General features: G+C 34.7%; 1 protein-coding gene across 4 annotated transcripts in view; it reads right to left on the bottom strand.

The window, feature by feature from the left end:
- The window catches only part of CABCOCO1 (ciliary associated calcium binding coiled-coil 1), a 121,228-nt gene that overhangs the window by 57,650 nt on the left and 41,312 nt on the right, over positions 1-22,266 (bottom strand). Inside the window, exon 6 of one of the 4 annotated variants that reach the window (XM_045069883.1) lies at positions 6,776-15,241. The exons of the other annotated variants lie outside the window; for them this stretch is intronic. Coding sequence (XP_044925818.1) covers positions 15,218-15,241 — 24 coding nt within the window. The 3' untranslated portion in view covers positions 6,776-15,217. Of the gene's footprint in view, positions 1-6,775; positions 15,242-22,266 lie in introns of those variants that run through there. 4 annotated transcript variants of the gene reach the window in all.

Here is a 22,266-nt window from a genome sequence, read left to right on the forward strand (position 1 = left end):
GCATGTTTTCAAGGAGAGCTTTGTTCTCATCCAGTGAGAACTGTGTTCTCATTCTTATCTTTTTTCCTCCATGTGAAAAAAAAAAGATGATGTTTTTATTCTCTGGTTGCTTTTAAGATTTCTCTTGAGTTTTATGGGTCTCATGTTTGGGGTTTCTTGAGCTTCTTGCTTAGATCTGTGAGTTTATAGTTTTCATGAAACTCAAATAAAAAGTTGTCACTGTTTCTTAAAATATTTTTTTCTCCTCCCTTTCTCTTTCTAGGAGTCCATTACACATATATTTGGCCAGTTGAAGTTGTCCATCAGGTCACTGACTTGTTTTATCTTCCTCCAGACAGGCATAAGTAGGAGTAGAGTAATTTTAATCCAATTATGGACTGAAAAATAATGGAGCTAGTTTCCAAACGCTGTAAGGCTAAGTATGCCTCAGTTCACCTCCATTCTTAGGATATATCACTCTAAGATCCCAACTGGCCAGTGGATTTTTGAACTTTATTTTTTTTTTTTATGCCCCTCATACCATAAGACTGCTTAAAGCTCTGCTTGCTGAAGAGGTTCATCTGCATAACATTTGAATCATTTGCGTGCCAAATCTTAAGAATCAGCATATGTGTGGAGTGGATAGCTGATTTAGAGTATAAGGTTCACTGTTCTACATCTACCTTCTACCCGTGATCTCGATTTCTTAATCCTGACAGCCTTGGAATAGTCATACTCTAACCTTTGTTTTCCTAGCCTTATAAAATTGCCAAAAGTTCCGTTGGCTTTTCTGCTTCTTAAAGGCTGTCCTCTACCTGTTTCTCAACTTCTTGCCTTGTACTTTCTAAAATAAATGCCCCTAGGGGAAAAGCAGAACAAAAATATTAGGTTCATTTCTTTCTGGGTTTGTGCCTTAAGTCCTAACTGCCTTGTGAGATCTCCAAAGCCTTCAAGTGGATTTCTAAAAATGTATCCACTTTTCTTTTGTTCTTGATTACTGCATGATCCATTACAAGATAATCAATCAGAGCTGGGATATGTGCCAGAATAATTATTTTTTGAATGAAGAACTTTTCACATTGAAGAAATCTGTAATTATCTGTAAAATTTATGCTTTATTGTTTAATGCCCCCAAAGAACATATTTCTACTATTTTGAAAAGTAAGAATATATTTCTTTCATTTTACCCTTTGAAACTCTTCACCAATTTCTCCTGCTATTTGCTGCACCTTGCTGGCAATCACCAATTAGTTCTATCTTGGTTTTGTTTTTGTTTTTTAGTTTTCTGTCTCTTTTTTCTTCCTTTCTTTTCCCTCCCTCCCTCCCTCTCTCTCCTTTCTCTTTTTTATTCCACATATAAGAGACATCATAAAGTATTTGTTTTTCTTTGCCTTATTTCGCTTAACATAATGCACTTGAGGTCCATCCATGTTGTTGCAAAATCTTCATTTTTTTCTTTTAACAGTTGAATAACACACACACACACACACACACACACACACACACACCCCACATTTTCTTTATCCATTTGTGATAGACACTTAGGTTGTTTCCATGTATTGGCTATTGTAAATAATGCTGCAATAAATATCTATTTAAGTTAGTATTTTCTTTGTTTGGACAGATACTCAAGTTGAATTGCAGGATCACATGCTAGTTCTATTTTGAAGTTTTTGAGGAACTTCATACTCTTTTCCATAGTGGCTACACCAATTTACATTCCTACCAACAGTGCACAAGTGTTTCTTTCTTTTTCTCCACATCTTTGCCAATACTTATCTCTTGTCTTTTTTATAATAACCATTCTAACAGGTATGAAATAATATCTTATTGTGATTTTGTTTTGTTTTTCTCAGATGACTAATGGTGTTGAACATACTTTCATGTACCTCTTGGCTATCTGTAGGTCTTTGGAAAAATATTTATTCAGATTTTCTACCCATTTTCCTATAAGAATGTTTGTGTTTTTTATTTGCTATTAAATTATGTGAGTTCTTTATATATTTTTAATATAAGCTCCTTGTCTGATCCATGCTTTGCAAATATTTTCTCCCATTCCGTAGCTTGCTTTTTCACTTTATGGTTTTCTTTGCTGTTCAGAAGTTTTTAGTTTGGTCCTGCTTGTTTATTTATTTATTTTTAAATTAAATTTAAAATTTTTTCAGTGTTCCAAGATTCGCTGTTTATGCACCACACCAAGTGCTCCATGCAGTATGTGCCCTTAATACCCACCACCAGGCTTACCCAACCCCCATCCTCCTCCCCTCCAAAATCCTCAGTTCATTTGTCAGAGTCCACAGTCTCTATTTTTGCTTATATTGCTTTTGCTTTTATAGTGCCCAGATCAAAAAATCATCACAAAGACCTGTATCAAGGTACTTACTGTTTATGCTTTTTCTAGGAGCTTTATGATTTCAGGTCTTATATCTTTTTTTTAATAAAGATTTTATTTAAAAAAAAGATTTTATTTATTTATTTGAAAGAGAGAGAGAGAGACAATCAAAGAGGGATGCCAAGGGACGCCTGGGTGGCTCGGTTGGTTGAGCAGCTGCCTTTGGCTCAGGTCATGATCCCAGTGTCCTGGGATCGAGTCCCACATTGGGCTCCTTGCTCTGCAGGGAGCCTGCTTCTCCCTCTGACTCTGCCTGCCACTCTGTCTGCTTGCACTTGCGCTCACTCTACCTCTCTCTCTGACAAATAAATAAATAAATAAATAAATAAATAAAAAAGAGGGATGTCAAATAGGGAGAGGGAGAGAGAGAGAAGCAGACTCCCTGCTGAGCAGAGAGCAAGATGTGGGGTTTGATCTCAGGACCTTGGGATCATGACTTGAGCCAAAGGCAGATGCTTAACAACTGAGCCACCCAGGTGCCCCAGGTCTTATATTCAAATTTTTAATCCATTTTGAGTTCATGTTTGTGTATGCTGTAAGATAGTGGTTGACTTTCATTCTTTTGTATGTGGCTGCTCCGGTTTTCCAACACCATTTACTGAAGAGAATGTTCCCCATTGCATATTCTTGGTTTTATAATAAATAAATTGACCATATATGTGTGGGTTTATTTCTGAGTTCTTTATTCTATTCCATTGATCTATATGCCTGTTTTTATATCAATAGCATAATGTTTTAATTACTATGGTTTTTAATATATTTTGAAATATGGGAGTGTGATGCTTCCAGCTTTGTTCTTTTTCAATATTGCTTTGGCTATTTGGGGTCTTTTGTGGTTCTATACAAATTTTAGGAATATTTGTTATATTTCTATGAAATTTTTCACTGGAATTTTGATAGGGATTGCACTGAATCTGTAGGATCACATTGGGTAATATGGACATTTTAACAACATTGATAATTTCAAATCTTGAGCATGGACTATTGTTCCATTTATCTGTGTCTTCCTTTTTTTCTCATTAATATCCTGTGGTTTTCAATATACAGGTCTTTCACCTTCTCGGTTAAATTTATTCCTACTCATTTTATTCCTTTCCATGCAATTATAAACTGGAGAGTTTCATTAATTTTTCTTTCTGATGGTTTGTTATTAGTATATAGAAACAACAGATTTTTGTATATTTGACATTTTATCCTGCAAGTTTGTTGAATTTTTTAGTTCTTACAGTTTTTTGATGGACAACTTAGGATCTTCTTTATATAATATCATGTCTACCTTTACTATATTTTTACCTTTCCAGTGAGATGTATTCTTTTCTATGTTTTCTTATTACTAATTAGTGTCCTTTCCTTTCTGCTTGTAGAAGTTCATTTAACATTTCTTTTAAGGCCAGTTTAGTGCTGATGAACTCCTTAGCTTTCGCTTGTCTGGAATACTCTTTATCTTTCTTTTCAATTCTGAATGATAAGTTTGCCACATGGAATATTCTTGATTGGAAGTTTTTCCTTTCAGTAAGTTGAATATATCATGCCATTCTGTTCTGGCCTACAAAATTTCTGGTCAAAATCTGATTATCTTATGGAGGTTGCCTTGTAGGTAATAAATTGTTTTATTCTCTACTTGTCTTTAACATTTTAATTATAACATGTGTTGGTGTTGGTCTTTTTTGGGTTCATCTTATTTGGAACTTTCTGGGCTTCCTGGGTTGGATATCTGATTCCTTCTCTAGGTTGGGAAGGTTTTTAGTAATTATTTCTCCAAATGAGATTTCTATTCCTTTCTCTCTTCTCCTGGGAACTCTGAAGTGAATGTTAGTATTCTGATGTTTTGTAAGTCCCTTAGGTGATCTTTACCATTTTTTTTTTTTTCATTCTTTTGCTGCTCTGACTGGATGAGTTCCATTGTCTTCTCTTCCATCTGACTGATCTTTTCTTCTGTTTCATCTAGTCTGCAGTTGAACCTCTCTAGTGTATTTCTTTTTTCACTTTGGCTATCATGATTTTCAGCTCCGTGACTTCTATTTGGTACTTTCTTATATTGTCCATCTCTTTGTTAAGGTTCTCATTGCGTTCATTCATTCTTTTCCTCACCTCAGTGAGCATCTTTAGGCCATTATTTTCAACTCTTTATGAGGTAAATTTCTTATCTCTATTTCATTAAAGTTTTTTCTCAAGGTTTTACATTTTTCTTTCATTTGAAACATACTCCTCTATTTCTTCCTTTTGCTTGATTCTGTGTTGGCTTCTGGATGAAATAGCCATGTTTCCCAGTCTTTAAGGAGTGCGCTTATGTAGGAGATGATCCTTGTCACTCAATTCTGCCTCAGTTCTTCATTGTGTCTCTAACATTTGTGCTTGTCCACACAACCTATTACATTTTTAATATTTCCCAGTAGTTGAGAATGTATGTACCAAGATCTGTCACTGTCCTAAGGGGAGAATCTCAGTGTATGTATATTCAGGTAGTATCAGCAACATCACAACTGCTTTTAGGATCCAAACTGTTCAACAGAAACTTAGGATTTCTCTAGTTCACTCTAAGAGCTCCTTAAGGAGGCTATTATAATGAAATCTTTATCACTCTCTCTATATATATCTATGTTTAAACACACACACACACACACACACGGACACAGATTCAGTATCTAAAGCCTCCTGTCACAATGCTGTATTAGGAACTGGAAATCTATGGCATAGAACAAAAGTTTTCCATTGACTACATACAAAAATCTCACTGGAAATCTTTTAAAATAGTAAGTAGGTAAGTTTCTTCTTTTTCTTTGGCAAATTGATACATTACATTTTTAAATCATTCTGTCTTCAAGTTAACAAAAATTTAAATTTACAAGTTATGTAAAATGCTTATTTTATGAAGTCACTCATACTTTAACATGTCCTTCATCCTTTAATTCATTATAATTTTGAAATGGCAAGTGCAGCTTATGTTACCAAAAACATTCCCTTTAATCTGAAAAATGTGATTTCTGAAAAGTCACTCAACACAAATAAGGCTCCAAGTAAAGCTTCCTTTTCTAAATCAGTTCAAATTACTTATATTTTAGATAGTGATACAGTACGAGAGCCCTAAAAAAATCAGTGAAATAGCACTGAGTTTTGTCAATTACACATATATGTTTTTCTATTTGAAGGGAAGAAAGAAAGGCAGGCCAGTAGAGATTTAAATGCCTTTTTTAAAATCTTCTTTTTTTGTCTTTTGTCTTAGTGGTTTAGTAATTTTTGGAGTCCCTTGCAGTATTTAAATGAATTTGTGTAAAGACACTGATTTTTTCTGTTTGTGAATTTGTGTAAAGGCACTATGAACTTACTGTTAAAATTTAACTGAGTTTTTATGGTTATGACATAAAGTTAATAAAATAATCCAAACATTGTAGCTATGTTTTAATCAAAGGTGACTATCTTAAACTGACTTAATTCCAAATGTCTGGACTTATTTTAACTTAATGGTTTTATGTCTAAGCAATAATTTAATTTTAAGCTTTTTGTTTATTCCAAGTAAAGTCAAACAATATGTACATTTGTTAGGAATAATCTTCGGGCAACAGTTGAGTTGATGTATCCCATTAGAAATGATGTGGGGAGCTTCTTTTGAATAACCTATCTAAACTGTTTCCTGTGATTTGTATAAATAAAAAGGAAAAAATTAACTATATATCCTTTCTATTCAAAATTAACTATTGAATGTTAAATATTTTCCACAACTATCCATTTTGGATTTATTGAAATAGTTTTCAGAAGTGGGGCCTCTTCCAAATTCTTAGAACACTTGAACTATAAAAGACTTAAAAATATTTTGAAATCCCATGGACAGTAATCTGATACTTAGGAGTTGTTGTTTTTTTAAAGAATAAATGGTGTATAAACTTTAAAATTAGAAATGCATGATGATCCATCACAGATAGCAATATTTCAGTGCTTATAATGTGCCAGGCCCTTGAGATACAAAGGAGGAAGAGAAACGGAAATAAAATTTATGAAGTATTCCCTATTTTCCAGATACCTTAAATGTTATATAGTTTGTTTTATTTTATTCTTAGGTTTATTTATTTATTTGAGAGAGACAGAGAGAGTGAGCATGGGGTGGAGATGGGCAGAAGGAAAGGTGAGAGAACCTCAAGCAGACTTCCTGCTGAGCATGAAGCCGGATCCTGGGCTTTATCTCATGACCCTGAGATCATGGCCTGAGCTGAAATGAAGTCAGACACTCAACCAACTGAGCCACCCAGGTGCCCCTATAATTTATTTTTTATAACACTTCAAAGTTTTTTATAACTTCACTATTTTTATATATTTTATATTATATTTATAAATATATTTATGTATTTATTATATATTTATTTATATTATATATTATATATGTATTTTTTATAACACTTGAAAGTTCAATGATACAAATCTTTCCCAGTTTCAAAGATGAGGAAACTACAGCTCAGTAAGGTTAAATAATTTGTTTATGGTTATAAAGGGAGCAGATGGCAATGAAATTTAAACACACAAAGGAATAGAAAAGAAGGTAAATCACAAGCTGACCACTTTCATTTCATTATCAATATAACACATTTATTCTTCATTCAACTGCTCACACAGTTGGCCTCTGATGATGTGTTGAGGTATTGACCCTGGGGATATAAAATGATATAAAGAGACATGGATCCCAAACTTAAGAGGTTTGCAGTATAGCATATGGTACTAGGTTGCAAGTGCTATGAGAGAGAAATGCCCAAGGTCTTGGAGCCCAGAAGACAGCAAACTTAATTAATTGAGTTACTGCCCTCTATTTTGCTTATCCTCACAACTATGAGAGACAGATATTATTCCCTTCATTCTGTGGATGAAGAAACTGGGCTTCATAGAGATTAAGAGTATTGTCAATGAAAACCCAACTTATAAGTGATTTACTTTGGACCAATCTCATGTATCAGTTTCCGTTTTCACCTTGTGCCAAACCTGAAATAGGACTCAGTGGTTTTTTTGTATCAATTATGCAAAGTATATTCATTAAAGTGTTAGTGACCAGTGTAGATTTTATGGGAGATTTTTTAAAAGGGGGATTTCATTGTAGCATTCTTTTCTCACTAATATTATTAAAAATTCATTTAGTGTTTAAAGTATAGGCATGTCGTAGGAATGGCAAATGTGATCTATATTCCAAACATGGTTCCCATGCTCAAAGTCAGCCTACAGAGACCAGCCACCAGTGACCTTACTGACTCCCTCACCAATGCATTTCTTAATGCCTTGATCAAAGAAGTGTGTCCTCCGGACCCACCTAGGGATAATGGTTAGCAAGCGGCTAAATAGGTTATACATTATTTCCTCTTCCTGAGCTATCTGAATCTTCTCCTTGCATTATAGCAGAGAAATTCTGGCACATCATCCTAATTGACTGTAGTCCACCATTGAGTTCAATCTTTAGTTAACAAGCCAAGCAGACTAGTAAAGCTACTTCTGGGTACTCGAGCCACACTTTCAAGTCCTGAATCCTGAGTAAGTGCACCCACGTCAATACATTCATTCTCCTCAACCTCTATTTTCTCATCTTTTGTTTTGCCCTCTTTGTCTAATACCATATTCTTTGGTGTTGCCTTTCCACTTCACCCTACTCCTGTCCAGTAAATTTTCTGGATACCCCATTCATATGTGATCAGCCCAGTTCAGAATTCCGTGAAGGCAAATTCTGAAGGCCAATCCTATTGTCAATTATTATATGGTCAGGCTTCTATAAATAACTATATTACTGGCCCTGGGTAACTGAGGAGGGCTTAATAATGGGATTATTGACAAAGATGGAGGCTGGTTTGGGAGAAAGTAACAAGGATGGTTCAGCACTCTATCTATTTTTATTCTTGGGCCTTATGGGGAAAGGGATGGTACAGTTTCCAGAATACAGATGGAAGGGCTGTATCGACATGACAGGAACCTTATCCTTCTCTAGAGGACACACCCAATATGCACTGACCCAGTAGAGAGGGAGCTGAGAGGAAAACCAGTTCAGTTTCTCTCCTCCCACTCATGCCCCCTTTCACCCCACTGGCTCAGCTAGAGGTCAAAGGCTAAAGGAGCCTACTGATAATTTCTAGAAATGCTGGCCTTCTGAGGCACAGAGTAGGGTAGAAAAAGGGGGAGTGGATCTTGGAGTGGCAAACAAAATCTATCCAAACAATAGACCAAGTATTTAATGTAGGCTTATCTATGGTATTTAAAATGTATTTAGGAAATAGCTATGTTCAATTATAATTGTTTTCATCTAGATAACTAATTATATTGAATAAATGACTGCATTCATTTTGTAAAAATGGAATAATTAAATATTCAGGACTTCAGTCATAGAGTTTATCTTAAGGAACATCTCAAGATTTAAAAAATTTACATTTATATCAAAGTTATGCTCATTTGTGTTTAAGGATTACATTACTCCAAAATATTCATTACTTAACAAAGAATAATAAAGTACTTTCCCTTCTCTTTTCTCAATGTTGGCTGTAACTTAATATACAGTAACAGTGTCCATTTTCATAAACTGTATATAAGCCGAGTATATGTATTTGTTTAGCAGTATTTATTATATAAAAAAGGATAGCCTGGGGTGGTTGTGTAGAAAGCATAAAGAAATCAAGAGAATTATAAAAGTGCGTAATAATTTAAAACAAAATTTTTGTAATATGATTTATATCTTATTTTTTTAGAAAACATGTTTGGAAGGTAACAAAGTTATACCATGTTCTATTTGTTGGTATTTCAATTGTTAAACTTCCATAGGTAATTAATATGACATGCTGCTTAGCTAGAAAGTGGTCTGAACAATCACTTTCATTCACAGTTTTCTTTGGTGTCCCTAGGGTTTAAGTCACAGTCTTTGCAGAAAGTCTGGAACAGCAGTAAGTATGTGGACATTAGTTCTCAGGTTTCATATCTTTAAAATGTGGTTAAGTTGGAGCCCACCTCCTATGGTGAGGATTACCTATGTTGATACCTGAAGTGCTTAGACAGTTCCTGGTATATTGTAAATGCTCAGCTAACTTAGCTTCCCGTCAGCCCTACACTTTTACCTAGTTACATATTATCCTAGATCTCTACCCAAGGTAATTAGCTCAGAGGAACTTTCTGTGATTCTCTGTCCCAGATTAGAGAAAGCTTTCTAATACAGGTCTTTATAGTAATCTGTATTTTTCCTTTACAGTACTTGGCTTATGAGTACATGCCTGTGGGCTCATCAAATCACTGTCCATTTCTTTTGCCTATTTGGCATTACAAGTAACTGTGTTTGTTTTGCTAACCCATGTCACACACCGATAGTGAAAAAAGTATTTGTAAACAAACTGACTCGGAGAACTTAGTATGGCAGGCATACCACAATTGTTTAATAATTATCTTGATTATTAAAGGTAGCAATAGACACAAATCTGAAAATTACTAGCAATACCTAGTACTGGAAATGCATTTATAAGACAGTGATCTTGAACCTACAATTTTTCCTCAGGGTGAAATACTTGTTGAGCTTTGCCCATGTGGAACTTAAATGCACACTATCTCTGGTTTCTGAAGCCAAAGAAGGCACTGAGACCAATATCTGCTTGGCTCAGGTACCAGGTGAGGTTTTATAGTTACTAGTAAGTCTTGCTTATGAAAGGCTTAGTTTCAAATACTTAAACAGTTCTCTTTATAATTCTTGTCTGACCTAATAAGAAAATGCTATTTTTCAAATGAATGATTTTTATTTGCACAAATCAGAAGAAATAGAAATTTGATTATACAATGAAGAGATATTTATTAAGCACCTATTATGTGCAATCTAATTTGGGATATGAGCCATTCACAGTGGAGAATTTGATTTTTTTTCAACTCCAGGAGGCCTCCAAAGAGTGAGGAGCCATCAGAGTAGGACAAGTGTGTTGTGCAAGAGCAGCCTGACACAGGGGAGGAGATAACAAAAGATGAAGATGTGAGAACTGGAGGGTGACTGAAATTGAAGGAAAAAGAGATTTCAGCTATTGCTATAAATAGGAAATATGTTATTTATCTGCTGCTATGTAAATTATCCCAAATGTGGCAGCTCAAAATCACTTAAACACTTAAAGTCAACCATTCTGTGGGTCAGGATCTGAAGCTGGCTCAGCTGGGTGGTTTTGGCTCTGGGGCTCTCACCAGTAAGGCTGTTGGTCAAGGCTGTAATCATTTCACCTTGGGATGAGGATCCTCTTCCTACATCACTCATGTGGTTGATGGCAGGCTTCAGGTCCCAGACAAGTGGGCCTCTCCAAAAGCTTCCCGAGTGTCCTTATGACACAGCGGATGGCTTATGCCAGTGCAAATGATTCAAGAGGCAGATATCAAGAGAGTGAAAGAAAGCCTTATGGTAATTACAACATGGAAGCCACAGTTCTTTTATAGCTTAATTTTAGGAGTGACATCCCATCAGTTCTGCCATATTCTGTTCTCTAAAAGAGAGTCATTAAATCCAGCCTGCATCAAAGAAAGAGAAAGCTCTTGAATGAAGAAGTGTTAAGGAACTTGTGTACATATATTTAAGAATGTTAGAAGAAACATGAAGGGGCAGGGAAATATCCAGATATATCCAGATGCATAATGTCTGGGCTGACCTTGTAATGAAAGCTTACAATATAAAGATTTAACTATCTCCCTCTAGCTCCTAGGAATCAACTGTGTTTGTGTTTTTGTACATGTGTATTTGTGTGTGTGTGTGTGTGTGTGTGTGTGTGTGTGTTTCAAAAGGCAAGGGCAGGCCTGAGAGGAACCCCCTCCATAGTCAGGTGACATACAAACTAACACTGTAAAGTGCAATGCCTTAATGTCAAATCCCAACAGTGGTCAGTAGGAAGGGAGGATTCAGCATGGCTTATGGAAGTCAGGAATGGCTTCATAGAAGAGTTGCTTCAAATTGTAAATATTAATATGCGATGTTTATATATTTTGCTTTTTATTGAAAAAAAGATAATTCGAGTTTGATTTCTTTCTGTTTAAATGGAGCAAACATATCTGTTCACTTAACTGTTAGTTCTATGTCTCTTCCCATCTAAAATTCTTGATCTCTTTAGTTAAAATGTCCTAATTCTTTAAGTTACTGAGTATCAAATAAGAACCGTAAAACATTCTCTGAATAATGGGTTGTTGTACCAATTTGGTTGTTCTTTTGAGAGAAATAGAGGCAGAAAGACAGACAGACAAAGATAGAGCCTGAGAGAGAGAAAGAGAGAGACACTCCACCCATAAACACTGGAAGAATTCTGTCTGTACCAGCAGGCATGCTAATCCTGAAATAAGGGAAAGTAGGTTGCTGTTCCCATCTAAATTTCTATTAGTCCAAAAGCCATGCTCTGGGAGCTTTGAAACTCTATATTCATCAGTTAAACTTGCCACGTTTGCTATGGTCATTAGTGCTTCAAGCAAACAAAAGAAATAAGCAATTAAAAAAAAATCAAACCAACCAACAAAAAACACTCTACCTCACCTACCCTTCTATTATTTCCTTGATAAAGCACAGAGCTAGTTTGCCACAGAAAACTTTGGGATTTTTATCCTCTTTACTCCTATAGTGTCAATGGTGCTGATGCAGCTGCATAATTTGCATAGAAAGTTGCTTGATTCTGTAGTCAGAATACCAATAAGGTGGCCTCTTTCTAAGCATGTTTATTCTCTCTTGATTGACTCTTCACTTGCATGCTTTTCTGCACAATGCACACTTACTTGCATATTCCCAACCATCTGTCAAACATGAAGACTTAAGTCTGGCCTCGTAATCAAACTTGAATGCTATGGAAGCACTGGTATATGTATGGCTGAATAGTATAGAACTGTGACCAAAATCATCTTCTTAAAGTAAATAATCAATAAAAACATGTTACTCTACATACAATTTTGATTGGCTTTGTTTGATTACAGAAATATGTAACAGTTAAGTCTGCATTCACCAAGATAGAGCTAGCTATACATTTATAGTGAATGACTTCCCAGTTATAAACAACTGTAGTTCTCTATCCACACCAACTATAGCAGTCCAACATGATTTCCAGCCTGTAGAAAGGAATCTACTTTGTCATTCTATTAGTTATGCTACCTAGAGTAAGACTGGCTCATCATAAATTTTATTAGCTTTACTAACAAAACAACATTTGGAAGTATACTCAAGGGAAGAACAGGACAAAATAGTTTAAATTGGAATTATACTAGAAAATCCTAGAAAAATTTGGGATGGATAGCCACACACTTATAGATAATCTGACTCAATCTCCTATCTAATGCTGTAAACTATTTTACAAAATATCTTTCCAAAATAATCATATAGCTGAATCAGAGTACACTCAATGAAGATAAAATTTATTACCTCTCAATTCACTCAATAAAATTTTGTAAGTGCCTTTTGTTTGCCAGGATCTATGCTAGGAGTTGCTAGTATCAGAGTGTGGAAGGCATAAGCCCCTGCCTTTCCACAGCTTATCCTTTCCATTTCTGTATATGTCTATTTTTTAGAAAGTGATTGCATATACCTAGTCAAAATCTTCCTTCAGAGTAGCCAGTCACTGGTCTTTGGTCTGCCAGCTGGGAGTCAAACAGACAAGACAAATCTCTTTTTTATCTTGCCAGATCTTTAGATCTGAAGATAGTTATTATATCTTCTCTGAACTTTTTCTTCTTCAGAGTCAGTTCTCTGGTCATGGAAAATCCAGGTTATTTTTCTCCTAACACATTGTGATTTGAATATGCTTCTTTTAACATGCGGTCTCTGAACATTATATACTCTATTTTAGACATGTCCAGACATCTTAGAGAAGAATGAAAAGAGTACTTTTTCTTTAAACCAGAAGCTTGGATTATTAATGGATTCTGCTGAGTATGTAATCACAAAATAGGGACATTGATTTTTCTTAGACTCCATTCATCCTGCCACTTCTTGCCATCTATTGGCTGGATAATATCTTAAGTAATAAAGTAACTCCCTGTAGCTAGCATCCTTGTTTTCCAAGTCTTGTTGTGATCACTGTGGACATTTTGGTGATTTATATAACTCATGAATAATAAGATGCTCATCCTCGAGTAACAATTAAATCATTTGCAATAGAACCTTTTGCTTTAGGGAAAAAGAACACTGCCTAATCACATAAACATGAAATGCATCTCTTCAAAATAAAGCAGACATTTTCATAATGTTATACAATCTTTTAAAGTTAAATAAGCAAGAAAAAGAAGAAATAATGCTGAATAAGAAAAGTAAAAGGAAATGAGATAAAACTTATATAGTCTTCACTCTGGGAAAAAGCTACATGCTGACTGCAAAAAATTTGAGGACATACAGACAAACATAAAGGGAAAGCAGATACTATGAGATATATACTATTACTATCAAATGACTGTAGCTAATGATTTGATGTCTGTCCTTCAGGGAGTATTCTCTCTCTATATATACATATATATGGATATAAAATTATAAACTGCAATCACAATAAACACATTCAGTAGTCTTTTTTTTTTACTTAACATAATGTGAATAATTTTCCATCATAAACACAATCCTATATGAGTATTCTTAATAATGCTGCAATATATTATATGAAGTCACCGCATATTTTTATAAAACTGCTTGCTAATGATAGGCACTTAGGTAATTCACAGTTTGGATGTTATATATTTTTTTCTACTGTATACAAATAAACAATTCTGCCTATAGTCTGATTTCCTCTTTGGGATAAACTCAAACTCAAATTGTTGGCTCAAAAGGTAAACACATTTTAAAGTTTGATATAGCTTGTCAAACTGCTCTCTGGAGAGTTTACCATTTTATATTCCTCCCATCAGTATATGAGAATGTCAGTTCACCACACTCTCACAAGACAGTATGTTACCATTGTAATTTTGGGGAATATGATTATTTTAGCTCAATTTGCATTTGAGTCCTAGTGTGAAAACCTTTATATACATTTGTTGACTTTTTATATATCTTCTCTTCTAAATATGCTTTGTTAATTTTTCATTAGTGGTCACCTTTTTCTCATTGATTTATAAGAAATTGTGTAAAACATTAAGTCTGTTTATGCTTTTCTGTCATTTGTAGTATAAATTTTATTTTGGGGGTTTGTTTGATTTCTGTTTGTGGTGTGTTCCCATCCCCTAAAACAGCTATACTTTTTGATGTGGTCAATGCATTAGTGGCCTCTGCTGTCTTAATACTACTATATTAGTAGCCTCAATTTATAATAGACATTCCCATTATTCAATAAACATTCCCTAGGTGGTCCATATAAAGTAGAATCTTCATAATTAAAAATGAGTAATGTAAACATATTTCTTCTATATCAACTTTCAATGTTCTGATAATGGGTTGAATGACTGATATTTAAAAGGGGTGATTCAGATTTTTTAAATTACACACTGAAATAATAGCCCCAACTATAATGTTCTGGGTTTGGTCAATAAAAAAAATGTCCCTTCTTTTAGGTTAATTGGTTCAGTAAACAATTACCAAAACATTAGGTAAATAAAAATAGATCCTATACTGAGAAAAACAAGAGGAAAAAAAAAATCAGTTGCTCTGATCTCATAGAGCTATGTAATTAGTTCCCAAGATATAGTGCTATATTTGGAAGGCATTTAATAATGAGGAAATAAAAATGTAATGATTGAAAGTACTCTTCCCTCCTTCCCTTCCTTCCACCCATTCTAGTTTCCCTTCCTGCCTTTCTCTTTTCTTCTTTTCTTTTTCTATCTTTGATTCCTTAAAAGGAGTGTTCCTCAAATTGAGCTGTAAGGGAATAATAGCTTTGGGTTGGCAGAAGAGAGGTTGGGGAGCATTTCAGGCGGTAGGAAGAGTTTACTTCATGGCAGCAGTAAGCAGGAAACCTGTAATTATGAAAAGACCAATCAGAAAACTGGTCAGAGAGGAGCTGAGATTAATGCTAGTAGGCCAACTGATGAAAAGACTTGAGTGACAGGTTCAAGAGTTTAGGCGCCATGTGATCTGTGATGGAAACCATCTTTAAATTATGCTCTGCTATTTATCAGTTATTTTACTGAAGACAGATCTCTGAATTTCTCTTAAAAGATTTATATTTAGGGAGGGATGATTATTTTCCTGTGCTTTGGAGAAAAAGGACTAGAGTGAAATTTGATAAATTGTATACCCAAACGTCAACCATTTTCTTTAAATGATAGATTCTAAAGTCAGTCACACATGCCAGCTAGAGCAGATAGAGTTATTTTAACACAACAATTTCTGATTGATTTTCTTTAGCAACACCCAATGTGAGTAGGTCAAACTACAAATTATGTCCTGTATGATTTTCCCTTCCAGCAGTTTGCTAATAGGATCATCCAACAAGAAAAAAAAAAGTATTTTTTCAAGATTAAAAATATCATCTGGATAAGTTTAGATTATTTTGAGAGGTACATTACATCTCAAGGGTAAACTGAATAGAAAAAAGGTATCTTTACAGATACGCTTCAGTTGCCTTTCCCCTTTTCAAAATATGACCAGACATGCAATGTTGTTTTTGCTGCTTTTTTTTTTTTTCCCTTAAAAGAGTGAGTGTTTACATAAGTCTCATATTTTGTCTATTCAGGACACTGTAACTTTATAGTTTAAAGAAAGAAAATAAAATTTATGTTCCTATCTGGTTACTTTTCCCCCCCAAAGCTAACAATTTTTAAGTGCAGTGTCGTTAACACCCATAATCTATGTGGGTTTTGAAATAAGAAAGAAAAAAGTGTTTTCTTTATTTTGTTTTTGCTTTAGGAATAAGTGCTCAGAAAATGAAATTATATACAATTGACACTCACTGATTTTAGAGAGGTCTGAATTTTCTATATTTGCTGACTTTAAGTGGTATTATTTTGGGTTATGAAAGACTGCCAAAACATGACTCTAGGCAAGGTAACCACTTAGGTATATTTATCATTCTCTTTAAATATCTTTCTGAGTATACCATATTTATAATAATTAGATTCTGTTACAGTACCACTTGTGAAAACAGGGCCTCCATAGCAGCTGCAGTTTGTACAATGCACAACTCCATTAATCATATAGACTACAATGGAATGGTGCCTCCTGGAGTTGTGCAGAGGGAGTCTATGTGAAGAAGTCCATGTTATAAAGTAAAATTCTGAAACATATCAAGTATGCAGACTTAAACAGTCAAAAATAAAACTTTATCTATTACATTTTGTAAATTAGAGAAACTATCAAAGCAATCATGTAAGGTTTTTATATTAAAACAAATATGTACATGTATGTTTAAATATATATATATTTGTATATGTGTATAAATATATGTGTATATATATATATATACATATATATATATATAACCTTTGAAAGTACAAATGATCCAAGATTTGATATGTTGTCACTTTGGTAAAATTAAAATGAATAAATATTTTTAAAATGTACTATGTATACATAATTCATGATATCAACTTTATTTTCTCAGAAAAAATTTGGGATGCTATAACACAACACCAGATTTTTACTCTATAAATTACTTTTCAGCTAAACCTAATTTATATTTAAAACGTGGCAGCAACACACTTGCAAAGTATTTAGTTTTATGGATTGGGAGTTCACCTATTTTTTTCTATTCAGTCTTTTATTGTGTAAACACCCAGATGATCTCTGTCAATATATTAGTATGGAAACATGTTTATATGCCTGCACTTAATTTATAAAATGTGTCTCAATACTTCTTGGGAATGCATTAGGGAGCTCTACAACCTTATTAGCATTTGTTGTTGTCAGTGTTTCAGTTGGCCATTCTAATAGGTGTGTAGTAGTGTCCCATTATTGTTTTAATTTGCAATTCCCTGATGAAATATGATGTGGAGCATCTTTTCATATGCTTATTTGCCATCTGTATATCTTCTTTGGTGTGGAATCTGTTAAGATCTTTGGACCATTTTATAATCAGATTGTTGGTTTTCTTATTGTTGAGTTTAAAGAGTTCTTTGTATATTCTGGATCAAATGTATTTTTTGTGAATATTTACTCCCAGTCTGTGGCTTATCTTTACAGTCTCATGATATGGACTTACTCAGAGAGTTTTTTATTTTAATGAAGTCCAGCTAAATCATTTTTTTTCAATGAATTGTGTGTATTTTAAAGTCATCACCATACCCAAGATCATCTAGGTTTTCTTCTACATTATCTTCTAGGAGTTTTGTAGTTTGTGTTTTACATTTATATCTGTGATTCATTTGAGTTAATTTTTGTATAGGATAAGTTCTGTATCTAGACTCATTTTTTTGTTGTGTGGATATCCAGTTGTTTCAGCATGACTTGTTCAAAAAGTCACCTTTGTTCTACTATATTGCTTTTCTCCTTTGTCAAAGATCAATATTTATATTATAAATATTTATATTTATAAAGGTCTATTCCTCAGTTCTCTATTCTGTTCTATTAATCTATTTGTCTGTCCTTTACCAGTACCACACTATCTTCATTATTTTAGCTTTATAGTAAGTCTTGAGTTCAGGTAGTGTCAGTTCTCCAATTTTCTTCTTCTTCTTCTTCTCCAACCTTGTATTGGCTATTCAGACCCTTTTGTCTATTCATGTAAACTTTAAAATGAATTTTTTGATCTTCATAAGATAACTTTTGAGACTTTAACTGTGATTGCATTTAATCTATGCATCACATTGGGAAGAACTGACAACAATATTGAGTATTCTTATCCATGATCATGGAATATACCTTTCCATTTATTTAGTTCTTGATTTCATTTGTCAGAACTTTGTAGTTCTCCTCATACAGATCTTGTACTTATTCATTTAAATTTATACCTAAGTATTTCATCTTTTGGATCTAATATAAATAGTAAAAAGGCAAAAGAAACTACTGTATGTTGGCCTTCAGTAATGTGGTGGTAAAGCATGAGGGTAGAGAACATGTTCTTTGGTTCTATGATAACATATCAGTCTTTTAGGTAGCCTGTGCCTCTGGACTGCAAACTTCACAAGAGTTTCTGCTTTTTTCTCCCTCCTTAGATGGGTCAAATGGCTAGAGTGGGTTGGAGTTGGGTGTTTCCAATTACACAGGTTGGTCAGACTGTGACAATACCCTCAGCAGGTTAGGCTCTGGTTAACTCATTTCCCTTGAATGCAGGTCTTGTTAAGAATAACTATGTGGTCTGGCATATTTCAAAGTGGCTCTTTTCCCTCTCCCCCTGCCAGAAATACAGTGATATTTTTCTCAATATTTACTGTGGATTTCTAATCATGCTCTGGGGGGGAAATCTCAGAATGTCGTGGGGCCCCTCATGACTGGGCCCATTTAGAGTTTTTAAATCTCAAGAGTTGTTGGCACTGAGCTTCCAGCAGTTCGTCAATTACATTTCAGGCTTTCTTACCTGGCACTGGTTCCCATGACAGTTTCTACTTAGAAGTCTATTACAATAAGCCACAGTGACCTGAATTTGCCGTTTCTCCAATCTTGGGGGAAGCCATTTGCCCTGTGTCCTTCCTTCTCATATGTATCCATGAAGTTGTTCATTTTCAATCTGTTCAGCTTCTTACTCTTTGTTAGGATAGAGTGGAGAATTCAAACTCCTTACGTGCAGATCTGGAAACTACTCCAACCTATCATTTTTAGAAATTTTACTATTATATGTTTAGATGTGAATTTTACTATGGTATGTTTACAGGTGAGTAAAATCTAAAGTGGTGTAAAACATTATTTCTAGAAAATTAATTTTAAATATTGTGTCTATCTTCTTATTGTGGAATTGACTTCAGTTACTCTATGGCATACCTTTTCACTCTGTCAGTATTCTCTTATATCTCTTATTGTGTTTACCATGCTTTTGCATACCCATAATTCACCTTAGGTATTTTCTTTTGATTAATCTTCTAATTTACCAGTTTTTTCTGTAGTCATGACTAGCCTGTTGTTAAATACATCCATTTGGTTATTAATTTCAATTATTATATTTTCTAATTCCAAAATATCCATTTAGTATTTTTAATAGTTTATAATTTTCTGCTGAAATTCACTATCTTATATTTTATTTTCCAGAATATTTTTTATTTCTTAAGCATAATTATTTTACAGTGTATGACTAATAACTACACCAATGGAAACACTTCTGGATCTGTTTCTATTTTTTGTGTGTCTCATAATTTTACTGAGTGGCAGACACTGGTTATAAAAAAAAAAACAACTAATGATATTATCTGAAGTGTAGCACGAGTTTGTTTTACTCTACAGAAGAGGTTAATGGAACTACTGATACTCTTTAAATCTACAAAAACATGAGATCATTTGAAGTTGAAGTTCAGTTTATGACAGGGCTGATTTTTTTGAGTGTGGTCTTTTGGAGTCCCAACAACTTGTTGGATTTACTATGTTTCCCTTCCCCTCCAGTTTTTGTTCTCCTAGTACCATTTGTCCACCAAAACATTTCCAAATGCCAGGCTCACTACTTTGCCCTCCCATTTTTTAAATTAACATATAATGTATTATTTGAATCAGGGGTACAGGTCTGCAATTCATCAGTCTTTCACAATTCACAGCACTCACCATAGCACATACCCTCCCCAATGTCCATCACCCAGCCACCCCATTCCTCCCACCTCCTTCCCCTCCAGCAACCCTCAGTTTGTCTCTCTCCCCAGTCCCATATTGTTTTATTTTTCCCTCCCTTTCTCCCATGGCTCCCCACCCTTCCTCTCAAATTCCTCATATCAGAGAAATCATATAATTGTCTTTCTCTGATTGACTTATTTCACTTAACATAATACCCTCTAGTTCTATCCACGATGTTGCAAATGGCAAGATTTGGGGTTTTTTGATGGCTGCACAGTATTCCACTGTGTGTGTGTGTGTGTGTGTGTGTGTAAATGCTATTGTGGGCATTGCTGCTATAAACGTTTGATTTGGGTGCACATGCCCCTTCAGATCACTACATTTGTATCTTTTGGATAAATACCCAGTAGTGCAATTGCTGGGTCATAGGGTAGCTCTGTTTTTAACTTTTTGAGGAACCTCCATACTACTTTCCAGAGTAGCTGCACCAGCTTGCATTCCCAGCAACAGTGTAGAAGGGCTCCCTTTCTCTGCATTCCTGCCAACACCTGTCATTTCCTGACTGGTTAATTTTAGCCATTCTGACTGGTGTGAAGTGGTATCTTACTGTGGCTTTGATTTGTATTTCACTGATGCCAGCTTATGTTGAGCAATTTTCATGTGTATGTTTGGCCCCCAATTTTTTTGAACTTGTCTAGCACATATACTTTCAAACACTTAAGATTTTTTTTAATGTTTACTTCTTACAGTATTTTTTTATTGAGGTATGTTAATCACCATACAATTCATCAAGTCTTAAAAAAACAAAACAAACAAAACAAAACAAAACAAAACCCTGTTCAGTCTTTCTAGTTGTTATCAGAGAAAGCATGGGGCCAAATTATAATTTGTCATTATGTCTGCTATTATAGAAAATAAATCTCTTAATAGGTTAGACTCATTTCCAAGTTTGGGGTGAGGTAGAAATCTAACTTTTAAAATTAAACACACAGCCCATTATCTTGACTGGTTTTTGTTTTATTTATTTTTTTCCATTTTATTTCTTTTCAGTGTTCCAAAATTCATTATGTACTGCACCCAGTGCTCCATGCAATACATGTCCTTCATAATACCCACCCCATCTCACCACCCCCTCCTCTCCAAAACCCTCAGTTTGTTTCTCAGAGTCCACAGTCTCTCATGGTTTGTCTCCCGCTCCGATTTCCCCCATCTCACTTCTCTCCATCTCCCTATGTCCTCTGTGTTATTCCTTGTGCTCCACGACTAAGTGAAACCATATGATACTTGACTCTCTCTCCTTGACTTATTTCACTCAGCATAATCTCTTCTAGTCCCGTCCATGTTGATATAAAAGTTGGGTATTCATACTTTCTGCTGGAGGCATAATATTCCATAGTGTCTATGGACCACATCTTCCTTATCCATTTGTCCGTTGAAGGACATCTTGGTTCTTTTTACAGTTTGGCAACTGTGGCCATTGCTTCTATGAACACTGGGGTACATGTGGCCCTTTTTTCCCTTACATCTGTATCTTTCGGGTAAATACCCAGTAGTGCCATTGCAGGGTCACAGGGTAGCTCTATCTTTAATTTCTTAAGAAATCTCCAAACTGTTTTCCAAAGTGGTTGCACCAACTTGCATTCCCACCAACAGTGTAAGAGGGTTCCCCTTTCTCCACATCCCCTCCAACACTTGTTTTTTACAGTCTTGTTAATTTTGGCTATTCTAACTGGTGCAATGTGGTTTTGATTTGAATCTCTCTGATTGCTGATGATGATGAACATTTTTTCATGTGCCTGTTAGCCATTTGCATGTCTTCATCGGAGAAGTGTCTGTTAATGTCTGCCCATTTTTTGACAACCTTATCTGTTTTGTGTGTATTGAGTTTGTGTTCTTTATAGATCTTGGATATCAGATTTTTGTACTGTCATTTGCGAATATCTTCTCCCATTCCGTGGGTTGCCTCTTTGTTTTATTGACTGTTTCCTTTGCTGTGCAGAAGCTTTTGATCTTGATGAAGTCCCAAAAGTTCATTTTCACTTTTGTTTCCTTTGTATTTGGAGACATATCTTGAAAGAAGTTGCTGTGGCCAATGTTGAAGAGGTTACTGCCCACGTTCTGCTCTAGAATTTTGATAGATTCCTACCTTATGTTTCAAGTTTACCTTTGTGTGTAGTTGTAAGAGAATGGTCGAGTTTCATTCTTCTACATACAGCTGTCCAATTTTCCCAGCACTATTTATTGAAGAGACTGTCTTTTTTTCCACTGTATATTTTTTCCTGCTTTGTTGAAGATTATTTGACTATAGAGTTGAGAGTCCATATCTGGGTTCTCTACTCTGTTCCATTGGTCT

Source organism: Mustela putorius, unplaced genomic scaffold (genome assembly GCF_011764305.1).
Source record: "Mustela putorius furo isolate JIRA1106 unplaced genomic scaffold, ASM1176430v1.1 tig00003949_pilon_pilon_pilon, whole genome shotgun sequence".
NCBI lineage: Eukaryota > Metazoa > Chordata > Mammalia > Carnivora > Mustelidae > Mustela > Mustela putorius.